Source organism: Tetrao urogallus (assembly GCF_951394365.1).
Source record: "Tetrao urogallus genome assembly, chromosome: 2".
NCBI lineage: Eukaryota > Metazoa > Chordata > Aves > Galliformes > Phasianidae > Tetrao > Tetrao urogallus.
This window is the reverse complement of record NC_136814.1, coordinates 66,724,991-66,739,086: the sequence shown is the minus strand read 5'-3', so window position 1 is coordinate 66,739,086 and position 14,096 is coordinate 66,724,991. Positions and strand designations below refer to the sequence as shown.

The 14,096-nt window shown below is 43.3% G+C and overlaps 1 protein-coding gene across 1 annotated transcript in view; it reads left to right on the top strand.

Moving 5' to 3' along the window:
- The window catches only part of SOBP (sine oculis binding protein homolog), a gene marked incomplete at both ends in the record, with an annotated part of 94,452 nt that overhangs the window by 50,931 nt on the left and 29,425 nt on the right, over window positions 1–14,096 (top strand). Inside the window, one exon of the mRNA XM_079532994.1 lies at window positions 11,590–11,685. Coding sequence (XP_079389120.1) covers window positions 11,590–11,685 — 96 coding nt within the window. The remainder of the gene's footprint in view (window positions 1–11,589; window positions 11,686–14,096) is intronic.

The following is a 14,096-nucleotide window of genomic DNA, read 5'->3' as shown; positions in this document are numbered from 1 at the left end:
AAACTGCCAGAAGCAAATAAACAAATGGCGGAAGAGAGACACCATATGACGCAGTGCCAGGCACATGACCTAGACTTTGAAAAGAGACCCTGCCTGCTTTTAACGGCTCAGAGCAGTCCAAGTTTTTAAGCCTTACCTCTGCTGTGTGAAGTTTTCTGCCACTGTATATGCTGTGAAATGTGCTGGTTGTTAGGGAATACTCAAAGATTTCCCCATCTGAAGCAGCTGATGTTTCAGCTCCTCGTGCACAATGCTCATTTTCACTTTGTTTGGAGCCAGTGATTCCGTGTCAAATTTTTAAAACAAGAGGAACAATGGAGTTGTGTGAACTAGTCTAATTCTGGAAGGAATGCTACTGTAAAAAGACATAACACATGTAATTACAATAATAAGATTACTAATAATAGCAACAATTCAACAATTAATATAAAAACAATTCAAATGAGTCAAATGGTTGTTCCATCTCATTCCCTACAAAAAAGTTATTAAGTTGCATTTCACAGAATGGATGGTGAAGATGCTTGTAATAAAAGGACATGAATGTTAATTACATGGTTAGACGTAGTTAATTTAAATTATAATTCTGTTCCTGGAACTCACTCTGATTATGAAAAGGGAATGCCTTAGCTTCTTTCTGGCCACCCTGTTACTGAAGAAAACACAGTGGTGGTCCTCATCTGCCTGTGGCACTGGGAAACATGAGCTGTTCATCCTGCCTGCTGGCCTTCAGGCACTGCCTGGTGATAGGTTGAACAGATTTTGGTGGATGTCAAATCTAGCTAGCCCGGGCTTTATCAAGCTCAGTTTTCCTGGTGGCTGTGCAGGGCAGGCAGGTGCTTTCTTCACTTCAGAAAGGCTTGAGGTACAGGTTGAGGAAATGGACTAAGAACTGCAAAGGTTCTTTAAAATGCAAATACAGAACAGTCTGGATGCAGGCAAGAGAATTGGGTTTTGGATTTTGTTGGGGTCAAATATGAAATCGAAAATTATATCAGAATTTTTAATTTAGCAGCAATATTCAGTAGATATCAGTGTGCTTGAAATGTAAATAAATTTAGAGCTGATTCTTTGCTTGACGCTTTTATAATTCTATGTACTAGTGGTAACAAGAGCATTTATTTCCCCCAAGTCTTTCTGCCTCCTGCTGAAAGACATACTATGATCAAGATAAGTACCTCTACATCTTGGTTAAACAATGGGAGCTATGGAGTTGTATGTGGAGGAAGAAAGGCCAAAGGCCACATTTCTACAAGTTTCTCCAGGCTCTGCTTAGATATATATGTCATTTCAATTCTACCCTAAAATGAGAGAAGTAATTATGTGTACTGGCCACAGAAGAAGCAAGCTTTGGCATTGCAGCTTGGAAGTTAAGGAACACCAGGAGTACCTCAGTAATTGAATATTGCCAAGCCCACCTTGATGCCTCAAGCACAGCCCTTAAATGGAAGAGTCAGGGGCACAGCTCCTGATGCAGCTTCTAGATGCACACAGGAATTCCCTAGCCCCATCTATTTTCTTTCCAGTGGATGCAATAGCTCTGTCTTTGAGGAAAATGTGACAGGATCACCTATTGCATAGGGCAACATTTGGAGTTGAGTTGGTCCAACAATTCAATAGGTACACTCTCAAGGTGACACTAAATAGTCCATCAGACACTGGGGAAAGATTAAAGAAGGCTGGTGCTGTAAACAAGATTATTGGCTACATTTTTGTTGGAAGTGTTGGACAAATAGATCTTGTGTAAGAGAGCATGGAAGAGGTTGGAATAAGCCTGTGGAAGCTTTAAAAAGGTGATGATACCACCCTGAAATGCTGGAGATGGCTTGAACAGGCTAATGCATATGCATGAGGAGACAGCAGTACTGAGAACATGCAAGAGTCCTGTGCGACCTCCAAGGATGCTTCTCCAGGCAAGAGTTGTAGGTGAGAAATAGGGAAGAGCAAATTAGAACTACAGGGGAGACACAGCCCCTGCATGTTGTAACAGGCCAGGCAAGTTGGGTTAGGGAATGGGGGAGGCAAACAAAACATTTGAATCAATGCAGAAGATAAAGAAGGTGGTGAATATGTTTCTGCCTGCTCATTTTTCTAGTGGAAGCATCTAGATTTTTAAGCCTGTCTTTAAGAGGTCGAGTAGTATGTAGATATATGTTTTTCTGTATTAAAATGCAGTCAGATAGAGCCAAGGGTGTGAAGTAAACTGCTGGGGATGGCTCTAAGTGGATTCCTGTCAGCAGAGGAACCTGGCCAAGGATCTACCTTTAGCTGCTGCCCGTGGAAGACGGTACTAAAGGAAACTGAGAAGACAAAGATGCTTTTTGGCAGATTTTACCTCACTGTGACAAAAAGGAGAAAACTCAGAATAGGACTTCTCAAATCTCAAGGCAAGTTGGGAAGATAAATTACAGTTGCTTGTCTCCTATTGCCTGAAAAGGCCTGTGTGTTCTGGACTTTCTTGCAGGCTTGAATGGACAGTTTCCTGTTTTCAGGCATGATAGTGGGGCCTCTCTGGGTGATAGAGGGTTGCTGTGGACAGGCATGGTAAAAGGCATGTTATTTAGAAATAATTTGCTGCCTGTGTTTGGTGCAAACTGAGAGGCATTTGAGTTACATCTTGTTTGTCAGGAAGAGCGTAGCACCTTTCTCCTTAAAAGGAGAATGGAAATTCTGGAGAAGGGGACTGTCTGATTTGTGTTGTATCAACCTATTATTCTACCTTCGAAAGTAAAACTTTGAAAAAAGGCCTAATAAAAAATGGTGCGGAGGGGAAGTAGAAGAGCTGTACCTGGTGTTAGAACTAAAGCCAGTGATGATGTTGTGACCTCAGTCACTGACCTCCAGCTGCGATGTCTGGAATTACAATCAGTGCTCCTCACCACCAGCCAGGTTGTGCTTTTGTCTTGCTTATAGCTGCTACTATCCCACCCTTTATTGCAACTATTCATCATCTGAAGAAAGACTGGGAGATGATAGAAGATGTCATTTGTACCAAAGCTTCCTCTCCTTTCTTTTCATCCTTTCCTTGCCCATTCTCCCGTTTATCGTCCATTCCTGTTAGATTTTGCCCCCCTTGACAGATTGATCACCCCCTAACCCCATCATAACCCAGCTCATAAATTACTTCTTTAGAAAATATTGTGGCCCCTCTATTTTCAGATGGGAATGGCCCAAATGATCTGTCACTCATGGCCGAATCAGGGAGAGATTTCTATTTTCACACTTTAAAAGGCCACAACAAATCCAGAGAATAGGTTCCTGCCTGTCTAGCATTGATCACAGCTGAGTGTTTATCATGCTTACGGATGCAGCAGATTTAAGGGAAAGCTTTACCAACCAGATCTGGCCATTGTTTTTCCTTCTCCACATTTATCCCAAGTGCAGAACTGTTTATATACCACAGAGATGTGAATTAAGAAAAAGAGTATGTGTAGAATTTTCCAGCTGTTGAAGTCTTATTGTTATCTTCTGTATCGACCAAACCTGTTTCTCTTAATTGGTTATCGACTGTTGTGAGGCAAATAAGGCAAGCTGTCATAGAGGGGAGGGTTAGGGTACAAGGCTTATCTTAATGGTATGTTGATCATCACTGGTCTATAAAGCCAGCGGGAGTGGAGTTCATTAAACCAGCCTGCAATTGCTTTAAAAATATATATGCTCTGGGTCAAAATGATTAATCATATATATGTGATACCACAGTCAGAGGAAATCAGCAGTGTTGCTTTGGTACTGGCAATGCCAGAGCTTGAAAAAAGCAGATGCATCGAAACAAATTCATTAGGGACAACAATTTTTTTTTTGTCTGCAAGCCTTAGCTAACTATAACCAACATGCAAGGATTCTTTTTTCCTGGGTGTTGTGTTTTGTTTTTCTGCCTCCCCATGTCTCTGGCAGGCTGATTGGAAACATGTGATTGCCCTGTGCAGCAGCCTCTTATCTGTGCCTGGGAATTCTTGCAGGAAAAGCAGTGGTGGAAAGGATGCTTGAGCTACCTGACTGTGAAATGCACAAAGTGCCCCAGAAAATGTTTTCGTCCTATAAACTGTAACACATGAGGAATGGGAAGAGGGAAGGAAAGCTTGTTGGGAATGATCAGCTATGCTGCTGTGAGCTGCCCATTACCAAAATGGAATCTGCTGGGAAATCTGTAGTATATTTTAATTTCTTTCCTGGCTATATTTTAGGCTGTGTATTGAATAAGTTACAATAACTGTCAAGCAGAGTCCATTAGTGTCTCTGAATCGGGCCTGCCATGAATCAGAAGGGGGATTAGCAGGACAGTCTCAGTGTTATGAAGGTCTCATGCAGCTGTGACTTGTCGAAGAAGGGGCAATAAACAAAGTTTTTTTTCTTCCAGATTATCTCTGTGTGATGTTTTTGTTATCATATTTATTCACTGACAATTCAGAACTGGTTATTAAAAATTTATGATACGGGTAAAGGTTTGTGCAGTTTGAAAAATGAGCCTTTGTGGCAGCCACCTGAACACGTCCTGTATATCACTGTGCTATGAAAGCTGCAGAAACTGCCTGGTTGTTATCTAGCAGAGGAAGGAAAATGGTGTATAGATCTGTAAAGTAAAAAAGGAGAAAGAAAAAAAGTAAAGGGGAAAGGAGACTTAATGGGGAGGTTTTTTTTGAGAGCAGAGGGCAGTTCCCTGCCTGGACTGCTGACTGGAGGCTGGAGAGTCCAGGACTCTGAGCTGCTCAGTCATTCACTTCTTTCCATACACGTTACAGCAGTGGACCAGGGCAGCAGAAGCTGTTGTTCCATCAGTTTATCTTTCCTGATATAGGACAAAACTGGAAGCTGTCATCAGTTTTGGCCTAGTTTTTTTTTTGACTGTGATAGAAGGGGCTATGCATGTACAGCAGTGCAAGCTGTATGAAAAGAAAACCCTGATGAGGAGCTCAGCAGAAAATCACAGTTCTTCTGTAAAGAATATGAAACAAACCTAGAGAAGGAAAATGTGTATTGAATCCATAAAGCCAAATCTTTTTTTTTTTTTTTTTGTATGTGTGTATGTATGTGTGTGTGTGTATGTTTTAAGTGAGTTTTAAACACAGTAGGAAGAAAGTTATGGGTTTACTGGACACCAGGGTAGTACTGTTGTTAGCATTTCCTTTTGATTCAGTTATAATATTGCCTACATTACAATAGAATGTGCAGATTGCATTTTAAATATATACTGTGGTTAATTTTATACCACAAAATTGAGTGAAAAATTTAATACAAAAAGCTGAACCGCTCCGAGCCACAGACCGTGAAAAAAAGCATTATTTAAAAAAAAAAAATAAATCCACAAATATCTGTTTATCAGATTTCCAGGCACATTTGTTCAAAGTTTTTGGTGTGCTTCTGTTATGCAAGAAAATGAACATGACATTCAGTTGCTTTGACAAGGCTAATTTCAGAAACGTTGCCCTATCATTCCACAGATTGGCACTTTCTCCTTCTTTGTCACAAGGCATTTTTCTGGGGTAGCTTTTCTCATCAAAACTGCCTGTTTCCCAGGAGTTCTCACACCTTCAGAAAGGGACAATGCGGAAGAGTGGGCTGGATTTGGTTAGAATAGCAGCTTTGACCCAGTGACCATTTATTTTTGAAGTCAGAGAGTGTTTCTTATGTCAGCACAGGGGAGGAGGTTCCAGGATGTTCTGAATGATGCCTTTTCTCCAGTTTTAATCACGCCAGTCAGATCCCTGCACCCCAAGTTATTTCCACAACATCAACCCTTTCCCTAAACTTGTGGATTTGAAACACCTTTCTGATCTAGTCTGTTGTCAGTGCTGTTGTTTTCATACTTTGTATTCACTGTTGGCAGTTGTAGAAATTAAATGTCTACTAAAATTTGGACAAAAATTGGAGGCCTTCTCTAGGTTCACCACCACTGGTTGTGGGCATATGATGGTAAAGCCTTAGCAGGTCTTTGCAAGAGGTGGGCTGCCAAAGAGGGTCCCTGGCCTTGCCTAGAGTGTCTGCAAGGAGTTGTGCCTCACATTCTGTTTGGAGATGACCTCTATACAAGGATGTCTCTCCTCAGTGACCACATGGCCTTGCTTGCTTTGAAGGGTACTACAGCACAGTGGCCTGTTCTGTAGCATATGGGAGTTGGGAGTAGGTGAGTGCCAGAGAGAAGTTTCAAGAGAGGCTGTGGGCAGATCTCAGCAACAGAATGGTACAGACCTGCCTGCCTTCAGCTGCATGCTGAGAGGAGAGCCACAGTCCCCGGCTCGTGTTGGCATCGGTAACTGCTCCTCTTGCTTCAGTTCACTAGAGGTTCCTTCAAGGGAGCAAAAGAAGCTAGCAGAAGCCCTGCTGGTTTTCCTCTGCACACTTCATAAAGAAGTTACAAGAAGGCACATTCCCAATTTCTTTTTAACTTTGTAGATCACCTCCAGCAGACAGATTGTCTCGTGGACCACTTCCCCTCCCATTGGCGATCAAATAACATTCCTGTGGTGGCTACAGCAGTTGCTTACATGGAAAAATAACATTAGGAAAGTATTTAATGTATTTTTAGCTGTCTTTAAATGCATTTTAGCAGCTGGAAATGAGGGAAGTTAGTACCATGTGGCCCACAGACTCTCCGTAGCCCACCACCAAATGTTCAGAGCTGCTTGCGGCAGAAAGCCCCTCTGTGCTGGACAGGCTTCTTTCACCTGGGGAGGGCCCAAGGTATGGGATGGCCAAAAAATGACAACTGTGGAGGCTAGTGGGTTGTGTGCAGCTGAGGGATGTGGTGAGCCCACAGGTAGTGTTGCTCTACCATTCGGGAAAATCTGGGAATCCTCGTGGAAAGCAAATTTCTCATGAAGTATTAGCGGGGGTCTTCCCTGAGAGAGGGACTCGCTCCTTGGGAGCATGGTGCCAGGGGTCCTGGACAGGCTCTGCTGTGGGTGCAGGGCCACAGCGCTCCCACCAAGCCCCAGGCCACAGTGAGCCCGTCCACATTTCTGGAAAGAATACACTCAACAGATGGAAGCGGAGTACTATTTTTACCGTTGCTGGTGCAGCAAATACAGAGACCATGACAATTGATTATGTGGGACAACAGCAAGCCTCAGGAACTGGAATTTCAAGGATTAGGGTCTCCCCGAGGATTTCCTTCAAGAGATGCATTTGGAGGATGAGGAATTCCTCACCCCTCTGGCTGGAGAGATACCTCTGTGGGGAATGTGGAGGCATGGTGCTCTGCCCCATCTGCAGCCAGTCCAGGACAATAACACTGAGAGCAATGCAGGCTTCTCATCACAACAGGATGCCAGCTATACAGCAGTTGTCTGTGCTTCTCTAGCGATGATGTTTGACTTGCCATGGCTTTTTTTGTCTGACCAGAGACACTCAGCCTGCCTATCTAGGGGTGGCTGCCACGTGTTTCATCCATTTTAAAGGACATTTAGGGAAATTAGATGGCAATTTTATACAGAGTAAGCAGGCTAATATTCTGTCACTCTGCATTACTCGATCGGACATTTCTCCTAGAAAGTAGATGTTAGGTGTTTTCATTTAAGTGGCATTAAACTTTTGTGGACCTTAACATTAGGATTTTATTGCGAAAGCATTGTCCCGTTTTAGTGAAAGCTTTGCATTAACAAGTTCCATCTTAATAAATTATTCTGTTCAGCCTGCCTTGTGACTTACACTATCATGAGATCCTGCCCTTAGTATTAAGCTACAAGCACAGATTTCCTTTTCCAGTATTAAGGCTGCATAAAAAGACATTGAAGCTAAGAAATCCCCAGTCTGGATCAAGATATTTTTTTTTTCTCTATGAAGAAACAAATATCCATGCAGAAATTGAAGCACTTTGGAGAGAAGGAAATCCTACTGTAGATTGTTCTTCCTCCTTCTTGTTAAAAAAGGAAATCTTGACTTGATATATAGTCTGTTTCCAAACTACTGGCATCTTTCACAAATATAGGCTGCTTGGCTGATGAGCAGATAGCACAGTTTGTGTAGCCAAAGATAGTTGTCATGATGCACTTATTAATGAGTACACACTGAACATCAAATGCTGTGCTATTTTCAGAGAGGCCCTTCCAGATCCCTCTTTCTGTTCTTTTTTTGATTTCTTTTTTTTTTTTTTTTCCCTTATCCTCCTGCCATTTTCCTCCAAAGCTCAGTGTCAGGGAACAACAAAGGAAGGGACCTGGGAGAGGAGGTGCACTCACCCATCCCACTTCCTCAAGTCAGGAGCTACTCTGTGCACGCCATTTCTGACAGATGTTTGCCTAATCTGCTCTTAAAAATCTCTAGTGATGGGGCTTTGACAGCCACCTTAGGCAATCTACTCCAATGCTTTGCAGTACCTATCATTAAGACAGGTTTCCTGATATCTAACCTGCAATTAAAGGCCACAATTTCCTCTGCCACCCATCATCATGTTGAACCTGTAAGTCAAGCCAGCCCCACAGAGATGGCTGTACTCTCCTTTGTAGATCTTCCTGGCCATCAACGTGCCCTGGGTGATGTGCTCTCCTCTGCCAGCAGTCCCTGTGCTGAGTTCCCTTCCTGGATGTCACCCTGCCGATAGGCAGCTACCTGCCAGCTGGGGCTGCTCAGTGAGGGATTTGGAAGTCCCAGGAGAGGTGTTGCCGCAGAAAAGTTGAAGTAGTTTTCTGCTGATGAAAGTGAGTGTTCACCGTGATCCCAAGGCTGAGTAAGAGCTGAAGCCTTTATTACCTGGAACAAGATGTGCTATGAGAGCAGTCGTACCGTATATTGCATACATGCATTCATTACATCTAGCACTTTGGACATGCACTTTTTGTTGAAAGCATTTCTGTAACAGTATTGGGGTTTAAAAGCATTTTAGAAAACAAGAAATGACAGATTTGATTTGCTTTTTTTTCAGCTGCTTTCTTTTGAACAGTAGCACTCAAAGTGTCCCCCATGCCAGTAGGGCTGATGGAGAAGCTGCAGATGCCAGCGTGCTGGGAGCGAGGCAGAGAGGCAGGGCAGATAGGGCAGGTGCCTGCTGGTGTAAAGCAGTGACAGAGAGGGACTCAGCACTGATACAGGCATATCACAGTGCTGCAGTGACACGATAAACTCTGAGCCGCTCTTAATACGCTTATAACGGTACTGAACATTGTAAGGGTATTTCCTACTACAAATTATTTACAACTGGAAGATGGTAGTGATGGATTCATGTGAGGCAGCTGGGGAAATAGGTCTGGCTGCTGAAGGCAAGTATTTTATCCAGTGAAAAGGAGCTAGCCGAATATACTTTTGCTGCTTAACTAAATGATAGCAGTATGCCATTCAACTGGTTTTGAGACAAGGAAATTTTGGTGACATCTGAAGTTAAATGAAGTAAGGAAAGGCAGGAGGGGAGCGAGTCGCTGGCAGAAGCAGCCTTTGTTGAACCAGCAGTTTTGGTAAGTGGCTCAAGGTCAGCGGGCTTTGTCTCTGTGTTGTGACATGTGCATCACAAACACCCTGCTATCCATTTCACTTTGCAAGGTGTGTGACTGGGACATGGCCCCAAGAGACAGGCTGCAACCTGCAGCCTGGCACGTGTGCAGCATCCACTGCAGATCCAAGACACGGCTGCACGGCTCTGGGGCAGCACTCCCAGCTCTGTGCAGCACCCATCCAGCCCCATGTGAGGTCTCAGCAGGTCTCTGCCACCTGGCTGCATGGAGGTGCAGCCGTATCTGCAGGGCAGAGCTGCTGCTGGAGCTGCTGTTGCTGACCTGTGCATGGCATTGGGAGGGCATTTGTGTTGAGTTCTGAACTGCCTGGAAGGGCCTCAGCTGGCCGTGTCCCTTCACACAGCCTGCGAGATGAGAAAATGACCAAGCTTGTTTTCAAAATGAGCAATTTTATTTTATTTTTTTAATAAAATATGTTCAGATTTGGGCTTGGTATTTGATGCAGCATGGGAGAGAAATGTATTGTATGAGACATGGTTCAGTTCCAAGTTAATAATTAGAAGAATACATTTAAGCCTTTGTCAATATGAAAGGGATTTGGGGCGCTCAGGAATGCTTTGCCTCTTCTTTGTGGTTAGAAGGAAAATTCTAAAACATTTTCCACACGGCAGCTATTGAGGCAGCAAAAGAAAAAAATATATATGGGCTGCTACGACACACACATTGTAAGCTATTTTTCTATTTCCCAATAGTAGATGCTGTTTGAAAGATACTTTTGGGCAAAGTTTGCGCTTTTAAAAATTGCTTTGTCTCCATTGGGCAAATTTTGCTAATGCTGCAGGGCAGCCAGCTGAGAGCTGAGGTGCAGCTGGTGTAACCCCGTCACGTTTTCCCAAAAATCCCTGCACCGCTCACCCGCTGCTTCCCTTTCCCAGCCCTTCTCCAGAGGAGAGGCAGAAGCCTCTCTGCAGGCAAACCAGCCGTGCAATGTGCAAGGTGCAAATAGCTTTCACAAATGCCAACACTAAAAAAAATGTCCCTGCGCTGGCAGCGCGACACGTGCAAACAAGCAGCTCACACCACACCACACAGGAAGGGACGATGCGGGAGCGCTGCCACAGCCGTGGAGATGCCGTGCCCCCCGGGCCTGGCCGTCACCTTGTTGTGGGGACTGGAACCGCAATGTGCTGCGTTCCCCCCACATCCCTTCCTCGGCCCCACTCCTTCCCCCACCCCCAGCTCATTGGGGCTTATTTAAATACGCTGGCAGGGAGCCAGGATCTCATCATTTTAATGCAGTGTAAAATGGAATGTGCATAATTATATGCAAGCCATATGCGAGAGAGACAGCTCAGCTGTGAATTTCGGGAGGCTGCGAGAGGGAGAGAACGAACAGTCAGGGATCAGATGAGACGGAGCGGAACAGAGTGCAAGTGTCACCCAAATGAACAGTGTAATGAGTGCTCTGCCGACACTCCTCCTCTCACCCTCTTCTCCCTTTTGCTTCAGCTCAAAACCCAAAAACGCTGCAGATTAGGAGGAAAATGCTATATGCAGGCAGTGTTGCTAATGGGCTCTGTTAATGTCTCCATTTAAACTTCGGCTTTCTTAATTAACAGTGCAGCTCCAAATAACCGGTAACTTTTAATGCATCTTTGTAATTAAACATTTTTCCCGCGTTTGATGGAAGGGTGGCTGCTCTCGCGAGCTGATTGCTCCTTTTGGATCTTCGCTTAAGCACGGAGGGGGAGTCCGTTTGTCTACAATAGTGTTACGTGTAAAATATGACTATGAAAGCTGATTTATTTTTTTTGGCCTTGCTGTTAAACTGAAAATACATTATCTAGGGATTGCTTACGCATGTCAAAAAGTTGAAACGAGAACGTATGTAATGTAATCCTGAAAAATGCAATGAAGTAAATGGAAACCCTGAAGTTACTCACGGTTTCCAGCTCAAATATTTTGTTTTGGGTTTGTCCTTTGTTGTTCTAATGATTATGCTGCGATGAATTTGCATGTTCAACCTAAGCTGTGTAAGAGAAAGGCATCGCAGGTTCTCGTATCTAAAAGGTGTATTTAAACAAACTTTTTAATAATGTTGTGTTTGGGGATTCCCGTCTGTTTTAATGATCTGAGCTGTTATGCTTTTAGCTATTTTTTTTTCCTTCCATTATTTGTAAGTCCCTAAATAGGCCATTATATTTCCCTTCAGGCTAGAGATGAAGATGGACATGCTGAAAATTTTCCCCAGCAGCACTATGCTAAGGAAACTCCAAGACTTGCCTTCAAGAATAACTGCGAACTACTTGTAAGAATAACATACTTACAACAAGTCTAGATTGTTACTTTAGCACAGTGAAAACCGTTTTTCTTTCTGAAAGGCTTTTGTTCATTATGCCATACATTATGAAATATTACTTTTTTTTTTCTTTTCTTTTCTTTTTTTCTTTTCTTTTCTTTTCTTTTTTTTTCTTTTTGTGTGTGTTTCTGTTTAGCATTCTAATGCTAGTTCTGGTATCCGTGAACAATTTAAGATCTTGAATTGCTTGCCAATCTCGTATGTTTGATGTCAGAATGTGAACGGCCTCGTGGTGCTGCCTGGTCCCATGTGGTGCAAGGAGACAGCCAGGCTGGTGCCCCAAAGCTCTCAGTCCCATCCAGTCAGTACACATGGCCATAGGGCTCAGAGCTTCCTCGCCCACAGCCCTCTCCTCACTGCTCCTCTGCTGCGGGGAAAGAGCAAAAGCCAGGAAGCACTGATGGGGAGCCTGCAGTGTTTGCAAGCTGAAGCACAGACACTGTTAGCTGCAAAGGGGTCTTAGTTCCAAAGCAGGGTTAACTCTGTTCATTTTAGCGTTTGCAGCTAGGTGAGATGAAAGGCAAGCAGGAATGCCTACTATATTTCTATTAAATGAATCTGTTGGGACCTAACGTTCTTGATTAGCTTGCGAAAATGAGTGCTCCACAATGAGTTTTTCTGTGTACCTAGAGTAAATAGGGAATGAATTGTAGTGTATGTAAAGGAGATTCACACGCTGTATTTGAAAATGGAAATTGAGATGAATTGGTAGATCTCTCCCTCACCCTTCTTCTTGGCCTCACCTACATAAAATGTGTCATTTGGCTAAATGGAAATATTTGCAGAGAACCAGAACACAGGATTAGATTTTGAAATAAGCTGAAACAAGCGACAGGGCTTTTGTCCTAATTATAATAGCCAAGAGAAGGATAGCAGAGGAGCAAGCAGCATTCCCAAAGCACTGAAGCCTGTGCAAAAGATGCTGACCAAATGCCAGCATTGATCCCCAGGTGGGACAGCCAGGGCAGCCAAGATGCCGAGCTGGGATAACCCAGCATGAGAACTGCTCCTAGACTGGTGCAATTTATAGAGATGCTCACACTGCTGTCCCTTTGAGATGGGCTTGGTATCCACACTGGTGGACAATAGGCTCATGTACCACCGGCATCCTCAGTGCGAAACCAGCCCTGTGGGATCATGACAATGTTTTCAGGGCCACATGTGACACTCGGAAGAGTTGGCTGGTTCCCAGTGTAATTTCCTCAAACAAAAAGGGACTTGCACCTTTTGACCTGGGCTTGCTTCCTCTTTAATCCCTTGCAAAGCTCCTGGTGGTTTCAGGGGCAGCAAGGTTACATGCTAAGGTGAGGAAAGTAGACAAACACAAAAAAAGATTCCCTGTGGTAGTCCCAATTCTGTTGCTTATTAAGTGGAGGGGTTTCATCACAGCCATGCTTAATTACTGTGCTCTCGCTCAGACTGAGTGTAAGGACCCATCCCATGCCCCTGTGATGTCCGTGAAGTCAGGATGGCTTCTGAGTGTTGCTGAACTTCAGAACTAGGGTCATAAGACAGCACAGTGGCATGTATACAAAATAAGAAATGTGTTGTTTTGACTGAAAATCTGCTTTATTTTTAGCGCAAGCTATGAAAGAACCAATTAACCTCCCTTGTACTATTAAAATCAAGCGTTCTTTCAATGCCCTGTTAAATACTGCTTTATCAGTATCCATGTAAGTTATTGCATTATTGTATCACTTCTGTACCTGGCAAAAGCTCAAATCATCCAAGTTAGTCTTTCATGTGCTTTTTTGGACAAGTTTCAGTTTTTGTTTAAGGAAGTAATAAAAGCAATTTGTCATAGTCGTATTTTCCTATGCTATTGGAAACAAAATTGGCAGGGATGTAACCCGTACTCAATTCACTGATAGAAACAAAAGAAAGTAGACAAACAATGAATACCTCTGCTATCTTTCAAGATGCATTTTAGGAACTGATAGTGGCTGTACAATGATGGGATTAGGCTTTGGGAGAAGGAGGAACTGGTGTCTATTTTTTGTTGAAGATGCTGCATGTTTCACAGAGAGGTAGTGCTTTTTTCTTAATGTTTGCCCTTTTTTTTTTTTTAAAAAAAAAAAAAACAATGATGTATTAAAATGTGCTTGAGAGTAAAATGGATGTCACAGGAACTGGCCAGTAAGACAGCATCTGTCTCCTGAAGGCCAGTTGGAATTTCTGGGTTTGTGTTAGCAACTGTTTCCTTAGGAGGGATGAACCAAAAATATGAAAGAAAGGAGTGGGGACAGCTGCTTCCTCTAAAAAATATTTTCCCAGTGGTAAAAACTTACCCAGGCTCTAACAGTGCAAGTCAGGCACTGCCTGAGAAGGAGTGGATAGATGAGATTCTTAAAAGAAAGAGA